The following is a 19,091-nucleotide window of genomic DNA, read 5'->3' as shown; positions in this document are numbered from 1 at the left end:
ATATGACCTGATCCATTCATTGAGGCATAGTTCTTAAACTTTCTAAAGATTTCTTTTGCACATTGCAAATGTTGTTTAATTTTAATCAATTCCATGTGATTATAATGATTATATGGTCTCTGTGGTAACTAAGGAAAGAATTGACCTCATTGAGTTGAAAAAAAATTACTGAGTATTCAAGAAAAGAGTTAATTCTAAAGAAAAGGCAGCTTTCCACGGAATAGCCAGACGTGAATTCTTCTCAAACTGGCATTTTAAAACATACTGAACATAAATTCATGACAAATTCAGGTTAAATTGTGTTGCCCCAGCATAGAAGTCCCTACAAGATTGTGACCCTTGACCCCTGCCTTTGTAGTAACCCAAGTAAATTTAAAAGCCAACTTTGTCTTAGAATTATTTGAAGGCCAAGATTGTTCCACACTTTGAGTAACGGACATTGCTTGCAGTTACAATACTTCACTCATTGCACAGTCCTGAGGGATATATGAACTTCTCAGCTGCCAAAAAAACTGGAGCTCAGCTGTCTCTAAGATGAATTATTTCTCTTGGTGCTAAAGGTCACTCAATAATACATTTGCTCATTCAGCAAAGGCCACACTTACTAGAACAGCAAAGAAGCAAGGCTGGAGTCCAGTAACTTATATGATAATGAATGAAAAAGGGATCTCCAGAAGTCAACACAGTTCTAAGCATAGCAATAAAATGGAAGACATTGTAATCTTCTGGGGTATTTTTCAACTTCTGCAATCTATCTCACTGTCCGGGGATTTTCTGAGGCTCTTCTACTCAAGAATTGACTGATTCTCAAAGATGAGCAAAGTTTTCTAGGCATTGTTACCTGCTTTTGTGGTGTTAAGACTAATAGTATAAGCCGCCAAGTCCAATGTTAAAGCTTCATCCCTTTATCTATATTTTGAAATCCTGACAGAAATAAATTAAAAGTTCAGAAGAAGTTGTACCTAAAAATCAACAGAAAAAAGGAGGAAGAATTGTTTAATGCAAGTGAAGATGTGTTTTTAAAAGTGTGAGCAAGATCATGCATTTTGATGTTAGATTTCCTGAGGCACTGTCCATCCACTTAATTAAGATCTTTTGGCCTAGCCTCAGTGTTTTTTATGTTCTAGAAGATGGGCTATTCATTCAAGAAATAATTTCTCCATCTACCTACTCTCATTTATATTATTTGTTTTCACAATTTTTCTCTTGCCATTTTCTAGCAATAAATAATTTTATACACTGTGTGCATATGCTGTATCTTTTTGTTGTTGTTGTTGTTCCTGATAGGCCACCTGGGCATTGATAGTCCTTGGCTGGATATTTGTACCAGTTTACATCTCTTCTGGAGTCATTACCATGCCAGAATATATGAAGAAAAGATTTGGAGGACAAAGGATTCAAATCTACCTATCTGTATTATCCCTCATTTTGTATACATTCACCAAAATATCGGTATGTATCCAAGAGAAAATCATAGCCTTGGGATATATGGTTTACTGAATGCTCAATAGCAAAGTTGAAAGGGGCCCTGGTACAACTATCTTCTCAGGCAGGAAACCCTATACCATTTCTAACAAATAGTTGTCCAGTCTCTTCTTAAAAACCTCCAGTGTTGGAGCACCCACAGCTTCTGAAGGCAAGTCATTCCACCGAGTAATTGTTCTGACTGTCAGGAAATTTCTAGGTTGCTTCTCTCCTTGATTAGTTTCCATCCATTACATTCCATCCATTGTCCTACTTTCTGGTACTCTGGAGAATAGGTTGACCTCCTCTTCCTTGTGGCAGCCCCTTAGAAGACCTCCAAGGTCCCTCCCAACTCTGTTATTCTGTTATTTGTATCAATGATGAGTCCAAAGCAAACAGATGCCATCCAGATACCAGTATAAAAAGTGACACTTTTTCTAGTTTTAACACCTGCTTTACTTGCAAGAGTCAAGTTACAATAACTGAGCACAATTAACATCTCTCTCTCTCTCTCTCTCTCTCTCTCTCTCTCTCTCTCTCTCTCTCTCTCTCTCTCTCTCTCTCTCTCTCCTACCCTCCCTCCCTCCCTCCCTCCCCCCTCTTTCTCTCTCCATTTGCTTCAGACAGATATTTTTTCTGGTGCACTTTTTATCCAAGTGTCCCTAGGCTGGAATCTCTATCTCTCTACTGTCATCTTGTTAGTAGTGACAGCTATCTACACCATAGCAGGTAACTATGCTGCCTAGCTGTATAACAGTACATGAACAACTGATCCTCGTCAGCACTAATTTATTTTTATGAAAGAGCCCAAGGGTTACATTGGATGAGAACACTCTGTAAAAAGAAAAGATATAAGTAGTGGCCGGGTTCTGAAGTAGCTATCAACATAATTCAGAATAATGCACCATTTTCCTACTTTTTTCACCATGAAAGTCACCATGAAAGACTATCATAATCATTATCCCAGAATTCAGGAGCATCCCTGGACCGGGATGGCAATAAAAAAAATGTCAAGTTTGTGTTTGCATGATCGAAAAAGAAGGAGGATTACAATTTGTGGTCATGGTTGACATCTTGACTTTTTTTACCCTCTACCATGGATGTCCTAGCCTGAATAAAAGTAAATGAGAATAGAATAATGGAACTAAACTGATATTAGCTTCCTAGCTTTCTTCATGTCAAAGTAAATTCAAATGAATGTACATAGTTATTTACAACGTACATAGCATATAGCTAATGTGAATATGCTACTTTGATCATCAGTATTTAGAAGCATTTATGGCTGAATTGGTCCTTTGTTTCTCTTTTTTATATTGCAGGTGGTTTGACTGCAGTTATATACACAGATGCTCTACAAACTGTAATCATAGTACTTGGTGCTTTGGTTCTTATGTTCATAAGTAAGAAGAAGGAGTTGTGCTGCTTACTTTCTTATCCTTATTTCTAAAATAGTATAGATTTATTGGGTTTTGCTTTTGAATAGGGCATCATAGGATTGCAGTATGTGATGCAAAAATTAGTTCATCTTCTGATTGGAATATCTATGGAGATTCTCAATCCTCCAAGTCATGGTTGTCCTAAAGGTGTTTCTCAAAAAGCAACTAGACATTATCGGTATTTTTCCTTGAATATGTTTCACTTCTCATCCAAGAAGCTTCTTCAGTTCTGACTGAAATTTATATTCCTTAGCAGTTATCTGACCGTTAGCACTCTGAAAGTCGGTCTGCCATTATAGCAATAGCAGTAGCACTTACACTTATATTCCACTTCACAGTGCTTTAAAGCCCTCTCTAAGCAGTTTACAGAGTTGGCATATTTCCCCCAATAATCTAGGTCCTCATTTTACTGACCTCAGAAGGATGGAAGGCTGAGTCAACCTTGAGCTGGTGAGACTCAAACTGCCAAAATGCTTGCAGTTGGTAGTCAGCATAATTAGCCTGCAGTACTGCATTCTAACCATGCACCACCACAGCACCACCGTTGGCTCTCTGAGAGTCATTGAGACCACCGGGGGTTTATCTGTACCCTTCAGGGTCACCTGAATCAAAGTGGTTCCTTCAGCCTAATTTACCTCATTTTTACAAAATGATCTAAATGGGTATAAAGTCCTATGTTATCCAAGTACTGATCAAACAAGTGTGGCGCTGTAATGCTTCAAAATTTGGAACAATGTCACCATGAAATATTTATTCATCAGATCAGAAGGTCTGGTCAGGAAAGAAATTATGCTCATGGTTCAGACTGCAGACAATTATCAGCACTGTAGCAATTAGATATCCAATAGTTCAGAAATTCTAACAATGTAGTAATATTAAACATTAAAATTATATTATATTATAATTAAATGTAATTTAAATAAAATTAATATAATATAATTTTTGTAATGTTGTTACTTTTATATAATGTGTAAAATTAAACATTTGGCTTGTTGTGTCATATTGCACTATTTATAATTTGTGTTTCTCTTTTAAACTATAACCATACTTTTCAATGAGCACGTATCACACCAAAAATGCCTCCCATTTTGAATGGCAGATAAGATTCAAGTTAACTGGTTGAAGTTTAAAGTTAAATGGTTACATCTCCCCTCCATCACCCCATGTATGTGAGGTATTTATTAAAGAAAAACTAATCACAAAAGGCCATACGGTATAACAAAGTTAGCTTCTATTTTGGCTCTGAGAGAGTCAATTACACAGGGAGGGAAAAACAGAAATAAACGAATGAATGAGTGAATGAATGAGTGAACAAAATAGGAGTTTTTTTTCTTGACAGGTTTTGAGAAAGTTGGGTGGTATGAAGGATTGCAAGAGAAGTACAGTCAGGCAATACCTAACATCACTGTCCCAAACACAACATGCCACCTGCCACGGCAAGATGCTTTCCATATGTTGAGAGATCCCATCACTGGGGATATTCCATGGCCTGGGCTTCTATTTGGCCTCTCAGTTCTTGCTCTCTGGTGCTGGTGCACTGATCAGGTAAAATAAATCTCTTTCTCCCTTTCCCTTGAACTTTAGATTGACGATCCACTTCTGTAGAAGGATGTTAACAATGCTTCCCACTGAATAATACATATGGAAAACATTACAATGGAATCAAAGTGCCATTTAATTTCTCAGTAAAGATGCATGAGCAGGATGTGAGAGCTCTCCTTCCTTACGCTTACAGCACCAAGAATAATTTGTATCCCTCAGATTTTAGAAAAAGGAAGGATAAAGCCTTCTGTTGCAGGGCAGGAAGAGAGAGAAACAATGAAATACAAAATATAATTTCTGACCTTTGGGACCACTACAGTTAAAGAAGCAAATTCATCTTCATAGCTGCATCAAACAGACATTACAGTGAAACCTTGATTTAATGGACCTTAGTGCAGTGCACTTCAGGTTCAAATTTCTGTTGTGTTGATGTTGCCAAATACCATTTGTGTAATGATGTTATTAGAAACAATGTCTACTTCAGCTAGCAGGGAAGTCAAGTATATCGGTTCAGAGTGTTAAAATTCACACTTGGAACAAATTCATTTATATGTAGTTAAATGCTAAATTAAAATGTGTATACAGGTAGTCCTCAACTTACAACAGTTCATTTAGTGACCATTTGAAGCTACAATAACACTGAAAAAAGTGGCTCATGACCTTTTTTTATACCTATGATCCTTGCAGCATCCCCATGGTCACCTAATTCAAATTCAGATGCCTGGCAACTGAATCATATTTATGATGGTTGCAGTGTCTCAGGCAGTGGTGCAATTCAAATGTGTGAACAACCAGTTCTCTGGGTGGATGCCGCTTCTGGAAGTTCATTCTGGGTCTGGGCAACAAAAAATTAGCTACCGGTTCTGCCAAACTGGTGCAAACCGACCGAATCCCACCACTGGTCTTGGGGTTTTGTGATTTGTTTTGCGACCTTTTGAAAAGCAAACTCAGTGGCGATTCCAGATTCTCTTAAGCACTGTGTTATTAACTTAACAACTGCAGTGATTTACTTAACAACTGTGGCCGGAAAGGTCGTAAATGGGGCAAAACTCACTTAACAAATGTCTCATTTAACAACAGAAATTTGTTGTGGTTCTAAGTTGAGGACTACCTACATTTTAACTGAATTGATGATGTGTTTTTAAATATTTGTATGTTCTACCTATTTATTAGGCAGATACTTTCTCTTAATGTTAGATGTTGTCTTTCACAAGCAGAGGGCATTCTATAGAAATTTTTAAATTTGGGTGATTGGACAGTTTTCCATTAGTTAAATTAAAATGGCAGCTCAGTTTGTTTTCGTTGTGAAACAAACCATTACCACCGAGTTTCTCCTTGCAGGTCATTGTGCAAAGGTCACTCTCAGCCAAGAACCTCTCTCATGCAAAAGCTGGATCGGTATTGGGTGGATATTTGAAAATCCTCCCTATGTTTTTTATTGTCATGCCAGGAATGATTAGCAGAGCTCTTTTTCCAGGTAAGATGTTTCTGAGTGTGGGAAAGTCATGTGTGCCTTCAGACATCATTTTTTATTAACTGGGCAGCAGTCAATAATCTAGAGAATTGGATCCCCACATGGCAGAGCAAACATTACTAGGTGTTTAGTCATGGGAATATCAAACTTGGCTGAAAGTGTAAGAAAAGGCCCTCCTGGGAGAAACCAAAAAAAATGCTTTGTGGAAACTCACATATCTCCACATCCAGTCTCCAGAGCACCCCCAAAATTGCACTAGAAATATTTGGCAATAAAAGGCTATTTTCAACTGTGGACTTTTATTTCTTCCTGGAAGGTTTAGTGTACCTGTTCAATATAAACTTTTTACGAAGTCTCCATAATCAAAATTTCCCAAATATTTTTGTCCTGCTTTCTCCTTTGCTCTCAACTATGTCCTAGGAAGGTGAAGAACTAATAAACAAATGTTTTTCTGGTTAGAAGCCTTTCAGACCAATATTACAAGCATGTCCCGTAAGTATCTTATAAACTGACATCTGTAGTCACCTTGTTGGGGGGGGGTAATTATGGCTCTTTTATGACCTGTGGACTTCAATTCCCAGCAATGCTGGCTCAGGAATATTGGAAGTCCATAAGTCATAAAGGGGCCAGAGTTCCCCACTTCTGTTGTAGACAGAAATATGAAAAACTCATAACATTTGAGCTAAGGAATATGGAGTGAATGGCCTGAACACTGAATGTATGAAAGACCTTTGTCCTTTGGGCTCTTATTCTCCATGATATTTGTAAAGCTGAATCACAATGCTTTTGTTTCCTTACTGCAGATGAAGTGGGCTGTGTAGATCCAGTAATCTGTGAAAAAGTCTGTGGCACTAAAGTGGGATGTTCCAACATTGCCTATCCTAAGCTGGTAATGGAACTCATGCCAGTTGGTAAGATCCGTTTCATTTACAAAGAGGGGAGACTCTGAATTGGCTAGATTAGGGATTACTTGAAGATGGAAGCTAACTCAGGTTTTTTTTTTGGTTTCTTAGGACTCCGTGGCCTCATGATTGCTGTGATCATGGCTGCCTTGATGAGCTCTCTTACCTCTATTTTCAACAGCAGTAGCACTCTCTTTGCCATCGATATCTGGCAGCGGTTTCGTAAGAAGGCTACAGAACAGGAACTTATGATTGTTGGAAGGTAATTTTTCCTCTTCCTAGAGTTTTGTGCACTTACCTGAATGGTTAGGGCTCTGGGAGTTGAAATCCAAAACTTTTAGAGGGTAGCATATTTGACAAGATTAATTTGATGCGCTCAGCTCCACATGATATACTTCCACATCTGGTTCGCTGCTTCTGTTGCAGCTTCATGTATCCATCTGCCAGATATTCTTCACAGAGACTTCTGATAAAATCTTGTTGGAGACTAAATAATTCTACAGTGATGACAAGACTGCAAGCCTCTCTCATAGAACCAAGTATAAATCCTAGCAAGGCTTTGTGCTCCATTTTAAATAAAAACTGAAGCAGCCCAAATAGAACCACAAAGCCTTTGATCCCGAAGCAGATAACCATATCAAGCACTGCCCTCCAGAACTAACAACCTCTGATCTCCATTCACAGTTCTGCATTGTGGGAAGTTAATTATCTGCTTTTAAGGGAAAGCCCTACAGGGTTGAAAATGACTTCTGTATATAAATTTTCATAGTCGCAGCAGATGCCTTACATTTATGGGATGTGAAGTAATGATTTTGGACGGTAGCTTTGTATATGTCTTTTAATAAAATTCCTCCCCTTTCTCCCTTTCAAGCTATGAAATATCTTTGTATCTGAAGTTTTAAAGTAGTCTTTTGTTCAGTTTTCCCCAAGTCTTTCTGTCCAGCAGTGCAATGCTTCCCTTCCTGCTTTATTTTCCAAGAGGTGCAGTGAAAAAAAACTAGATTGTTCAAGTTGTGGAAAAGTAACTGTATTTTCTCTTGTTGTCTCAGGGTGTTTGTTCTGATTCTTGTTGCCATTAGCATCCTTTGGATCCCCATCATCCAGACAGCCAATAGCGGTCAGCTCTTCGACTATATTCAGTCAATAACCAGTTACCTAGCGCCACCCATCACTGCTCTGTTTATCCTAGCAATCTTCTGCAGGAGAATCAATGAGCCAGTAAGTACAGAATCAATGAGAAGGTTTATATGAATAATAGTATCTTCCCAATGTCATCATTTCATAGTTTTTTTAAGGGCAGACAAGACCATTCATTACAATTATATTGACTCCTGAATGCAACATCTTTGGAATTTAGTCCCATTAGAGCACAGTTTCACTTTATAAAGATTCTTAAGACTTTGATTACTGGTTTAATGGAAAATAGTGACAGGCTCAGGAAGGAATGGAAAGGGGGAGGAGAAAGAAATATTATAAAGAATTACATTCTATTATTTTCCTCCAAAGTTTAGAAAGTAATTCTTATTCTGAGACAGAATTTCCCTACTTTTAATCTTCCAGCCATCAAATCTCCTTTGATTTGAGACTTCAAGCCTTATATAATTATGTGGGAAATCTATCCACAGGAATCAAGTGCTATTTCACTAGTCTCTTTTCAATAAACTTAATAAATAGCTTTTCTTCTTAGAATTTTATATCCTTATATCAGCAAGTCAACCTAAGTTCATAATTCCCCACAAGTCAATTTCTGCTTAACTTGCTGTGAGACTCAATAATCACAAAGCAGTTATGTCATGATGCAACCCCTCCCTTACAAATAACATGTCCTTTGTTTTTTTAAGAACAATAGCTGTGCATGTCTCAAACCCATGGTGTGCAACAAAAGTTCAGTAGATGGGAAAAACCTGTATCAAATATTGACTACACAAAATAAAGCCCAGCTGATGTAGACTGGGTAGGAAAAAGTAAACTATTGTCTTATTTTTGATAAAGAAGATAAATTACAAAAAGAAACAACTTAAACACAAGAACAAAGTGAACCAGTGATAGGTACCTCCTTTTAGGTTACTGTTAGATGTTTAAAGTAATTTTCTGGTTGTTTGATCAAGATTCCAACAAAACCTATTGTTGTATCTTTTTAAATCTTCCTTTAATTTATCATAGTCTCTCATACAGACTTGGAGTGTCAAATTCTTAATAGCATTAGATAACAGCAAATGATATAAAAAACTCTAATAATCTTGCTGCCATGCAGTTTTTGCAACCCAGATTTAGTAAATCTCTCAATAATTATGGATAAAAGAATCTGCTAAATAAATGGCTTAGAAATAGGGATTTAATAGAAGTCATTCTACATTTACGTCTATTATATTTGGGCTAAAACATCTGGATTCTTACTAGATGGCAGTAAAGAGATACAACATTTGTGGTATAGAATCCTGCACTCCTGATCTGGAAGCTCTATTAAATTTATATATATCACCATTTGGTTTTGAGACAACAGTGGCTCTCATAAGTATCTCTCTGTTAAAATTTTAACACTGTAAATTTTGTTTAATTTTAAATAAAAACACTTTAAATCAAATTTACCCCAAAAATAAGTATGTAAAGAAAATCTTAGACCTCTTTCACTGTAAACTCAGTAATGAAGCCTGTAAATAAGCTTGAAGTTACCAAGATTTATGTCAGTAACATTATCTCCCCGTATTTTTTTCTAGGGAGCTTTCTGGGGCTTAATGTTTGGACTAGTAGTGGGATTTATTCGGATGGTTATGGAATTTATCTACACAGCACCCTCATGTGGTGAGGAGGATCAAAGACCATCTGTATTAAAAGATGTTCATTATTTGTACTTTGCTATTATTCTGTTTGGACTCACAGTTGCTGTTATAGTCTTTGTGAGCCTCTGCACACCACCAATTCCAGAAGAAAATGTAAGTAATATTCTAGCATAAATCTATTGTTTCAAATCTATTTTTAACCTCTGCTGCCTTAAGAGCAAGCACTGTGTTTTGGATAGTAATATTTTGGTAAACTCTTGCTCTACAAAGTGTGTGTGTGTGTGTGTGTGTGTGTGTGTGTGTGTGTGTGTGTGTGTAAATGGAAATGGAGAACAGCCTGGTTTCCATATTGTGAAGCAACTAATGCACAATGCACATGTTATCAAGAAGCGAGGCAGACAATGGATAAAAAATTATATTACAACAGGCAGCTGAGCAGGAAATGTAAAATGTAATGGTTCTAATTGAACCCTCTTTCGTATTTCAGTAGAGACAGCATCAATCTTGTGAGCTAAGAAGATTAATATTGTTGGAGCTCTGGCATTTTGAAAGAGCATTTCATTCCAAACCAATCTCAATTACATTGTACAATCAAAGTTTACTAACAAAGAATTTTACTTCTTTGGCTGCTTTAAAATAGACACAGAAAGTTTTATTCCAGAAAATACCTAAATATTTCATTTAAATATCACTGGTTTTATGGAGTGAGTTTGTGATTCATTAGATGTTTGTTTCCAATATAGGAAACTTCCATATCCTGCTATCAGTGATTAGAAAATCTGTTACGATAACTGTAGACTTAGTAGAACATTCAGATTGTGCCACATTTTCTCAAACTGAATCAGAAGATCTACCTGATTCAACTGAATTGGGACCAGTGGTTTTATAAATAAATATATATTTACTCTCCGCATAGGCAACGTCAAGGTGTGTGTGGGGGGGGGAACAGACTGCAGATGAAATCTATGTTACAGTGGTAATGCTAACTCTGTTCCTTATGTACTTGAGTACAATCCTATGATGTAAATATAAACTTTCATAGTTTTGACATTGTTCTGAACGGTTGTCTATGCCTATTCAGGAAATTTTAGGGGATACCATATATAGGGAGGTTATACCATTAATCTGAGCACCAACCATGAATCTATTGCAAATAGAATAAATAAGTGTATTTTACAGTCATAAACATTTGTTGGACTTAAACTGGTATGAAATGATTTGCATCTTCTTCTAAAAAGTCGGGGAGGGAAGGGGGAAGATAAAAGCAGACAAGTCCAGTTGATGTAATGGCTAATGTCTTGATCTAGAAACTGGAAGATTGTGTCTTCTAGTCCTCCTAGGATTGTTGTTCTAGAGAAAATGGAACGCAGAATCATTCTGTGCATTATCTTGGATAGCACCTTTCCTTGGGTGGATAATAAAGTTTTAATCCTTTGTTCTTGCTCAGCTCCTTCTACATCCTCCATCTTCACTTTATTCTAATCCTATTGCACCCACACACACCCAAAAAAGCCTTCCTGAAAACATTCTTTAGGAAAGATGTGAATCATCAGATCAAAGCAATTTTGCACAATGTGACAAGAAAGATTAGCCTTGCCTGATGCTCACCTTGCTTGAAAATATTTAAATAAAGAAATAAATCTTTGGAAGATTATACAGCTTTTTGTGTCAACTGGAAACATCTTCTATATTTTATGCCTGAGATTCAAACTATTTAAACTACTCTTCTTTTATAAGGCACCTTTTGAGAGTTACTCATTATGTAGAGGTCCTGCACTGTCCATATATTTTTACAGAAGCAACTTTGGGAGGACGCAATCTGAAGCAAAGAATAGGCAGAATAAGGATGTCTGGCCATTCAATAAAATAAAAAGACTACAGCAGTAATTTTAGAAACTGTAGAAATGCCAAGAAAGGAAAGGTAAAGAAATAGCTTAGCTTTAGAAATAGTTTCCAATGCATGTATCAAGGTGAAGTTTTAAATAAATATACACTCCAAACAAATTACAAAGTTATATGCTTTTGAAAAGCTATACAGAATAGTATCAACTATTCTTGCGTGTTATATTTCCATCTTTCTTAGCAGTTTTGGTTAAAATATAAGATACCTAATTCCAGTCTGCATGCCCGAGTTTAAACTACAGACAGTTTTTGTTTGGACCCCATTTTTGCATTAAAAATGTGATATGTGTGCCTTTTTCTAAGATACAATTTTACATTGATTTGATATTAGGAGACAATGGCTTCAGTGGAATTTATAACTCAGTAGAATTATATAAGATTATGCTTAAGCATTTACAAAGCCAGTTCAAGTATATTCTGTCCTATCCATGCAAAATGATAGTCACCTAAGTTGTATTCTTCCTTGTCAAACCATCACTCAAACAGCTCTGTAACTTTTATTTTCTTTTTTGTAATTTGCAATTATTCAGCTTGCCAGATTAACATGGTGGACTAGATACAGTGAAATTCCAGAAAAAGACATGGAAAATTGCACCCATCAAAATACAGAATTTACTTCCCAAAAGGAGGATTCAGTGATTTCATCATCAGAGAACATAGATTTAACAGACAAAGAACATGGTGGTATGTAAAATTTCCTTCCTTCCTTCCTTCCTTCCTTCCTTCCTTCCTTCCTTCCTTCCTTCCTTCCTTCCTTCCTTCCTTCCTTCCTTCCTCTCCCCACTCGTTTCCAAAAGTAAACAATAGCAATAATCCTAACCACTTATCCCCACTAATTCATGAGACCACATATCTTGAAAATTAATCAGTCTCTTAATCCCCCTTTAAAAAAAATCACAATCATCCAGAATATTAACAATGAGGCAATTATTATCTTCAGGGTAAAATCAACCAAAGCAGAGGGACAATCACTGACATTATCCTGGCATTGGGACCCATAGCAATTGAATCTCAAGTGATATGTTCTTATACCTAGTATTTATTTTTCAGAATCCACAGGAGGCAAGAAGTATGTTCTTTAACACAATTGACCAAAGATGAATGGAAAGCATATTTCCATAATTTTATCCCATCTGTTAAAATATAATATTAGCCAATAAAATATTGCAAAAGTTTTTCTAGGTGCATTACATAGCACATCTGGAAGGTGCCAGAAAGGTGAGGACTGATTTGTAGATTACACAGGGATTTATAGGATAGAGGGGTTTTTTCCCCCCAGGTCCTATGAAGCCATAATATAGGACATAATAGGGCAAAGCCCAAATCCAGAGCAAATTATGGCAATTCGTGTAGATTTTATTTTGTTACTTGAGCCTTGAAATCCTTTGTATGTTTGGCTCTGAGAGTAATGTCATTGGCATAGCATAAACTATTACTGATTCTTCCTCTAATTTTAAAACCATGTTCTTCTTCTTTCAACCCAGCTTCCATTTTCATATATATTCAGTGTATAGATTGAATAGATAATGGGAAAGTATATGTTTCATTTCTTCGCCACCCTAAAGCATATTTTAAATATTATTTTTATATTACTTGTCAAATGTAGTTTTCCATTTTGTATATTGAGGATACAGTAAATGGCTGGTGGTATATAAACACTTAACATAAAACAACAGCTTTCCAATCCCCACTGTAGTTCTTGCTGATCTTAGATGGTCAAATACAGATAGTCCTCATACTACAACCACAATTGAGCCCAAAATTTATGTTGCTGAGAAATTTTGCCCCATTTTTTGACTTCTCTTGCAGCATTTGTTAAGTGAATCACTGCAGTTGTAAAATTAGTAACATTGTTGTTAAATGAATCTGATTTCCCCATTGACTTTGCTTGTCAAAACGTTGCAAAAGGGATTACATGATTCTGGGACACTGCAACCATCATAAATGTGAGTCAGTTGTCAAGCATCCAAATGTAAATCACGTGACCCTGGGGATGTTGCATTGGTCATAAGTGTGAAAAATGATCATAAGTCACTTTTTCCAGTGCCGTTGTAACTTTGAACAGTCACTAAACGAACTGTTGTAAGTCGAGGACTATCTGTACTTACATCCAGTGACTTTTCATTCATGAAATTGTGCACTTAGAATTCCCTGACCCATCATTTAGTGTCTGAGAACTAAAGAAAGTTTATGGACACTTTAAATTCCAATTGCTTGAAGTAAGTAAATTAACAGAAGTACAGTGAGGTAAGAAAGAGGTATCTTAATTACAGTCTGCAATTCTTCATTTTGGGAGAATCAAAAGAATTAAATTTGACAAGGAAACCAGACTTTATAATCTGAAGTTCCAGTTGGGCACTTTAATTCACATCTGAAGCAGCTGTTGAGACTAAAGTTGTTAATTATTTGTCACCTTTGTTTGCACATAATCCATTTCATCTGTCCTCACATCTGAGGATCAACAGTTATCTTGATTATTAGGTTATTAGCACCAACTGTAAAAGAAATGTAACAACTTTTCATAAAAACAATATTGTATTACAACAAGACTGTATGTGGGTGTGTTTATTTTAGTCTCGCACAGAGTTCTTACAAGCTCCATTTGAGTTTCCATTTTTATAGCAGCTTAACAGGTCAAAATTTTGTAAGTACCCATCCCTCCATCATACGATTTTAAACCAGGGTAGAGAATTCTAGGAACTGAAGTCTACAAGTCCTCAGTTATAAAGTCTTGTGTTACAAAGTCCTGCCCGTTTTGGTTGTGGACTCAATGTTAGCATACCTTCAAAAGGGATGGACCTTCTATCATGATTTTATGCCTGATAACTCACACATTTTAACATATATATCCCTCAGTGGAGGCTTCTAGTGTCTTGCTTATGCAGCTTTTGAAGGCAGAGGAACTTGATTCTTGGAAATGAGAACAAAACTGACAATTAGCAATTATAATATCCATAGAAGAGAGCCAGCTTCATGTAGAAGTTAAGACCACTGGAGTAGAAACCAGGAGAGGATGACTTCTAGTCTTAGGCACAAAGTTACCTGGGTGACCTTGGGTCAGTCACTCTCTCTCAGCCCTAGGAAGAAAGGGATGGCAAACTACTTCTGAAAATGTGGCCAAGAAAACTGCTTGGACTTATCCAGACAGTAACCAGAAGTTAAGACTGGCAAGAAGGCAGGAAAAAAATGACATGCTGAAATATGAGGTTTTTTCATGACAAATGTATACTTAAGAGTCAAATAACTAGGGATTCCCCAAAGCTGGATATCACTGAGGATTATATAGAGTTTTCCTTAAACAATTTTATATCAGCCCATGACTCAAAGATAGGTTGACTCATTATTTTTCTAGGCAATATCCTTCCTTCCTTCCTTCCTTCCTTCTTTCCTTCCTTCCTTTCTTTCCTCCTCTTTTAGGTAGGAAATATGTAGGTTAAATAAGATAGATGGTAAAGGAACCTCTGTGTTTAGCAGCTGTGTAGAAAAGAGACCTTTTTATATGCACACATAAGAAGAATTGCATTCAATCAACTTTCTTCTTATAAATGGTTCTGGAAAGATATGGGAGCTTCTTTGTTTCTCATCTGCCCACCCCAAGAGAGATGCAGATCTTCAGCAGATGAGGCTTTTCTTGGCAGGCAGACACTGTTAAAAGGGCAGGAGTCAAGAGAGACAAAGGGTGGGAGAGCACACAACAGTCCTACTCCCTTGTGACTGTGCAAAGCCAGCATGCATGGAAAATTAGAGACCCTCATAATTGGTTAACACAAAGTTAATGCTCTGTAAGCAGTTGCAGCTGAGACTAATCAGAATGTAAATACAATTAATTTGCTGGAGAGAATTTGCTGAAAGGAGATTGAATGACAAGAATCCAGGATTTAGTTGCCCTTCTTAACTAAGTAGTTCAGAACTAGGGTTTTCCTTATATGTTCTGTACTACAGAGGATAAGACTGAGGTTTGTGTTTTTCTCTCCAGTAAAGATCAGTCAAGGCAACAAGCTCTTTATGGAAGGTTCAATCCAATGATGAACAGGACAGAAACTAGAGGGAGCCTTTTTCTATGAACCACTTTTCTCCCACTCTTTCTTCCTTCTGCTTTGTAGGCTGATGGAGTAGGCACAACACTGTTCTGGAGAAGTGGTCAACTTTTTGGATTGTCCCAGGGTCATATAATCACCATTAGTGACCTTTCCAGCCAGCTTCTGACAAGCAAAGTTAATTTTAAGACAGATTTTATAACAACCACAAAGTTCACTTAGCAACTGCACTAATTTGCTTTAACTAAGGCAAAAAGGTTGTAAATGGGCCCATCTCACTTAACAACTGCCTTGCTTAGCAACAGAAATGTTGGACTCAATTGTGGTCATAAATTGAGGACTACATATAATTTCATCTGTTCATATCCATCCTTTGCTATTGTATGCTGTTTTTCAAATACATGTTGCATGCCTGTTCCAGTGGTACTATGTAGAAAAAAAACCCAATGCATATTAATTTGTTCTTTTCTCTCTTGCAGAAGTGAAACATCCTTTCTGGAAAAAACTTTATTTCTGGTTCTGTGGAATTTCTGTCAATCCTAAATCCACTTTAACAAGGGAAGAGGAAGCAGCCACTCAGAAGAAGCTCACCGACATCAAGGAAGAGACAGTGTGGAAAGCTGTTTGTAATAGCAATGCCGTTATTCTTTTAGCTATCAATATCTTTTTATGGGGTTACTTTGGATGAGCTGAGTAGGCTCCTAAAGAAACTCAAAAGATTAGACTTAGTTTAAAAGAACAGCACATTGCTAAATGATAAAAATGGACATACTTTGAAGAAATAAGTTATAAATTGTTGTTTAGAGTTTAGACCAGTAAATGGACCATTAGTAATGATTTGCAACCCAAGGCCTGCCTTACTTTCATTTGGCCTTTGGCCTAATTTCAAAAAATTACAAACAAAATATTCAGACTTGTAGAAAAAACAATCTCTCCTGTTCATGTCAGCTTATAGTTTTAGCTTTTAGTTTTTTAACTCCATATTTCTGTGGTTGAAGTAAGAAACAATCTTGACTTACTTCAAAGAGTTATTGTAAAACAAGATAAACTTCAAACAAATACCAAAGGTGTTCTTATAGAGATTTCTTGTCATTGTGTAATACATTGTTCTAAACCCTTTTGGCACAAATAAGCCTCTCCTCTAAAGAAATAAAGAGTAGTATAAAGGCAATATTTACATGAATTGCCTTGGAGCCACAAAGCTCACATGAAAAAAAATCTCAAAAAGAACTACAATAATGCAGTTGAAGGAACGCGTAGTGACATAATATTTTCCTGTCTAGAATTTCCTCCAGCAGGTATGATGAAATTGCTTTCGTCCACTGCAGTAACATTGCTATTTTTTAAACCTATTGTTGCTACTGAGCTAGTGACACAAATGCAAAAGGTTGCAGACTATAAATTTTTGTCTCCTGTGTACAGCTTTGGATCCTCATTTCTGACCTGAGGGTAGCTTTTGATTTAGTCTCCAGAATCACCATGGTAAGTTCTCAACCACTCCTCTACAGAGACATGGTGGCTCAGTGGCTTAATGATGCTGAAAATGGTTTTAGCTCTGGTGGTTTAAGTCAAGCACTGCATGACAGGTGTTTGACTTAAACCTGTTACTCACCTCAGCTTCTGTCCACTGAACAGCATGCAAAGTAGATAGATAGGGACCACTTTGGTGGAGAAATTGAGTTAGTGCTCTGTGCAGGCAGGCAGATTCCTGACGACTCTGAACCTTCCCAGTTGCATTGCCCATTTGCAAGGCAGTTCAAGAAAGGGAGGGGCCTCAGGTGATGCTGCAGGGAGAGCCACTCATCTTGCTCTCTGGTGCGACGCCAGCTTACTCTCCTGTGGCTAACTACAGTAAGAACTAATATAAACCCAGCTAGATGAAAAATGAAAAAAATAAAAGTGCGGAAAGTGCAGAAAAAAAGAAAAAGAAAAAAAAAGATGAGATTTTTTAAAATAAAAAAATAACTTTAAAAAAGGGCAAAATGTGATTACAGGTACTCCTTGACTGATGACCATAACTGAACCCAAGATTTTCAGTGCTAAGCAAAACAGTTAAGTAAATTTGGTCCATTTTACAGTCTTTCTTGCCACACTTGTTAAGTTGAATCTCTGCAGTTGTGAGGTTAGTAACATGGTAGTTAACTGAATCTGGTTTCCCTATTGCAGGGGTAGGCAACCTTGGCTCTTTTATGACTTGTGGATTTCAACTCCCAGAATTCCTGAGCCAGCATGGCTGGCTCAGGAATTCTGGGAGTTGAAGTCCACGAGTCATAAAAGAGCTAAGGTTGCCTACCCTTGCCCTATTGATTTTGCTTGTCAGTAGATTGCAAAATTTGATCAGATGACCTTGGGATACTGCAATTGTCATAAATGAAGGCCAGTTGCCAAGCATCCAAATTTTAATCATGTGGGAATGCTGCAAGGTTAATAGATTGGATTCATGCTGTCCAGCCGCAGTAATAGCAGCATTCTTTCAGAGGGCACTCAATCCTAGCTCTGCTTGTATCAGCATAGCAAACAATGTTTCAGTATTTATCAATTTAACAGCATATTACTTTCAGACTCCAGCTGCAGGCAGGTGTTTGTGGATCATAGCACCTGAATGTATATTTATGCTTTTCTATACTTCTCAGAAAATAAATTATCAACAGCATAGGAGACGTGTATGTTGCAAACAACTGTAGTGCTTTGAGTTATAACTGATAACCGAATCCATAGGCAGCCGACATTTTTAATGAACCCAATCTATATTTCTTTACAAATCATTGCTTCTAGGGCTATGTCGATCAACAAATGATTATCATTTCTTTTCCTGACTAATCTATCAAGGTCATTCGTTGCTGCTCCGGGAAAAAAAGTTCTTCTTTTAAACTGTCAATGCTGCTAACATCGGATGTTTTGCATTGACAACAGATGGAAATGTAGCCATCTTTTTCCCTTTTGCTTTTAGAGTTAGATGATGCTGGGAGGGGTGTGTGTGATTGAGAGTCTAGCTAGACATAACAACACTAAATTTAGCGTGAGAATCAAGGTTATTGAGCCCAGAGCTGATAAAGAATTGGCCGGTTGGAGAACTGGAGAGGAAGCCCGCACTTCAAACTAATTGGGAAATGTGATTTATGACTGTTAATTGGAGGAGGGAATTGTGCTTTGATACTATGTGCCCAGGGGAGAGGAATTCAGTTTTTGGCTTCAATTATGTAGTGCCAATATTATGCTACTCTAATAAAAGATTCTTTAAGGTAAACAATGCCTTGAAGTTCTTTTGAAGAGTTTCATCTGTCGGAACCATGACACTAAGATGAATGGCTTGCTGGTTTGTTTGTTTTTTGTCAGGCTGACTGAGCAAAAAGAAATAAAATTAACAACAAACCTCTTACAAATATGTCACTACACTAATTCATTGGGAAAATTTTTTAAAATGTTATTGTGTTATATTTCATTCAAACTAGGTGCTTGGTTAGGCAATTTTTTTTACTACACGTAAGCAAAACAAATTAGCAAAAAAATAAGGAAGATGAAGAGCAAGTCCGTAAATTGCTCTTTGTTTTTTA

General features: G+C 36.9%; 1 protein-coding gene across 5 annotated transcripts in view; it reads left to right on the top strand.

The window, feature by feature from the left end:
* The window catches only part of SLC5A9 (solute carrier family 5 member 9), a 32,035-nt gene extending 14,568 nt beyond the window's left edge, over positions 1 to 17,467 (top strand). For 4 of the 5 annotated variants that reach the window (XM_039319892.1, XM_039319890.1, XM_039319889.1 and 1 more), the window contains 11 exons: positions 1,288 to 1,452; positions 2,088 to 2,193; positions 2,784 to 2,864; positions 4,240 to 4,445; positions 5,784 to 5,919; positions 6,720 to 6,827; positions 6,930 to 7,080; positions 7,868 to 8,036; positions 9,536 to 9,751; positions 12,031 to 12,184; positions 16,017 to 17,467. In XM_039319892.1, the coding sequence (XP_039175826.1) occupies positions 1,288 to 1,452; positions 2,088 to 2,193; positions 2,784 to 2,864; positions 4,240 to 4,445; positions 5,784 to 5,919; positions 6,720 to 6,827; positions 6,930 to 7,080; positions 7,868 to 8,036; positions 9,536 to 9,751; positions 12,031 to 12,184; positions 16,017 to 16,225 (1,701 nt within the window). In that variant the 3' untranslated portion in view covers positions 16,226 to 17,467. Of the gene's footprint in view, positions 1 to 1,287; positions 1,453 to 2,087; positions 2,194 to 2,783; positions 2,865 to 4,239; positions 4,446 to 5,783; positions 5,920 to 6,719; positions 6,828 to 6,929; positions 7,081 to 7,867; positions 8,037 to 9,535; positions 9,752 to 11,394; positions 11,520 to 12,030; positions 12,185 to 16,016 lie in introns of those variants that run through there. The other variant, XR_005553768.1, reaches the window with a different exon arrangement.
* Positions 17,468 to 19,091: the final 1,624 nt, after the last annotated feature.

The sequence above is a fragment of the Crotalus tigris genome, unplaced genomic scaffold (assembly GCF_016545835.1).
Source record: "Crotalus tigris isolate CLP2741 ecotype Arizona unplaced genomic scaffold, ASM1654583v1 scf7180000023617.9722795, whole genome shotgun sequence".
Classification (NCBI taxonomy): domain Eukaryota; kingdom Metazoa; phylum Chordata; class Lepidosauria; order Squamata; family Viperidae; genus Crotalus; species Crotalus tigris.
The sequence above is the reverse complement of the archived record's forward strand: the minus strand, read 5'-3'. Positions and strand labels throughout refer to the sequence as shown.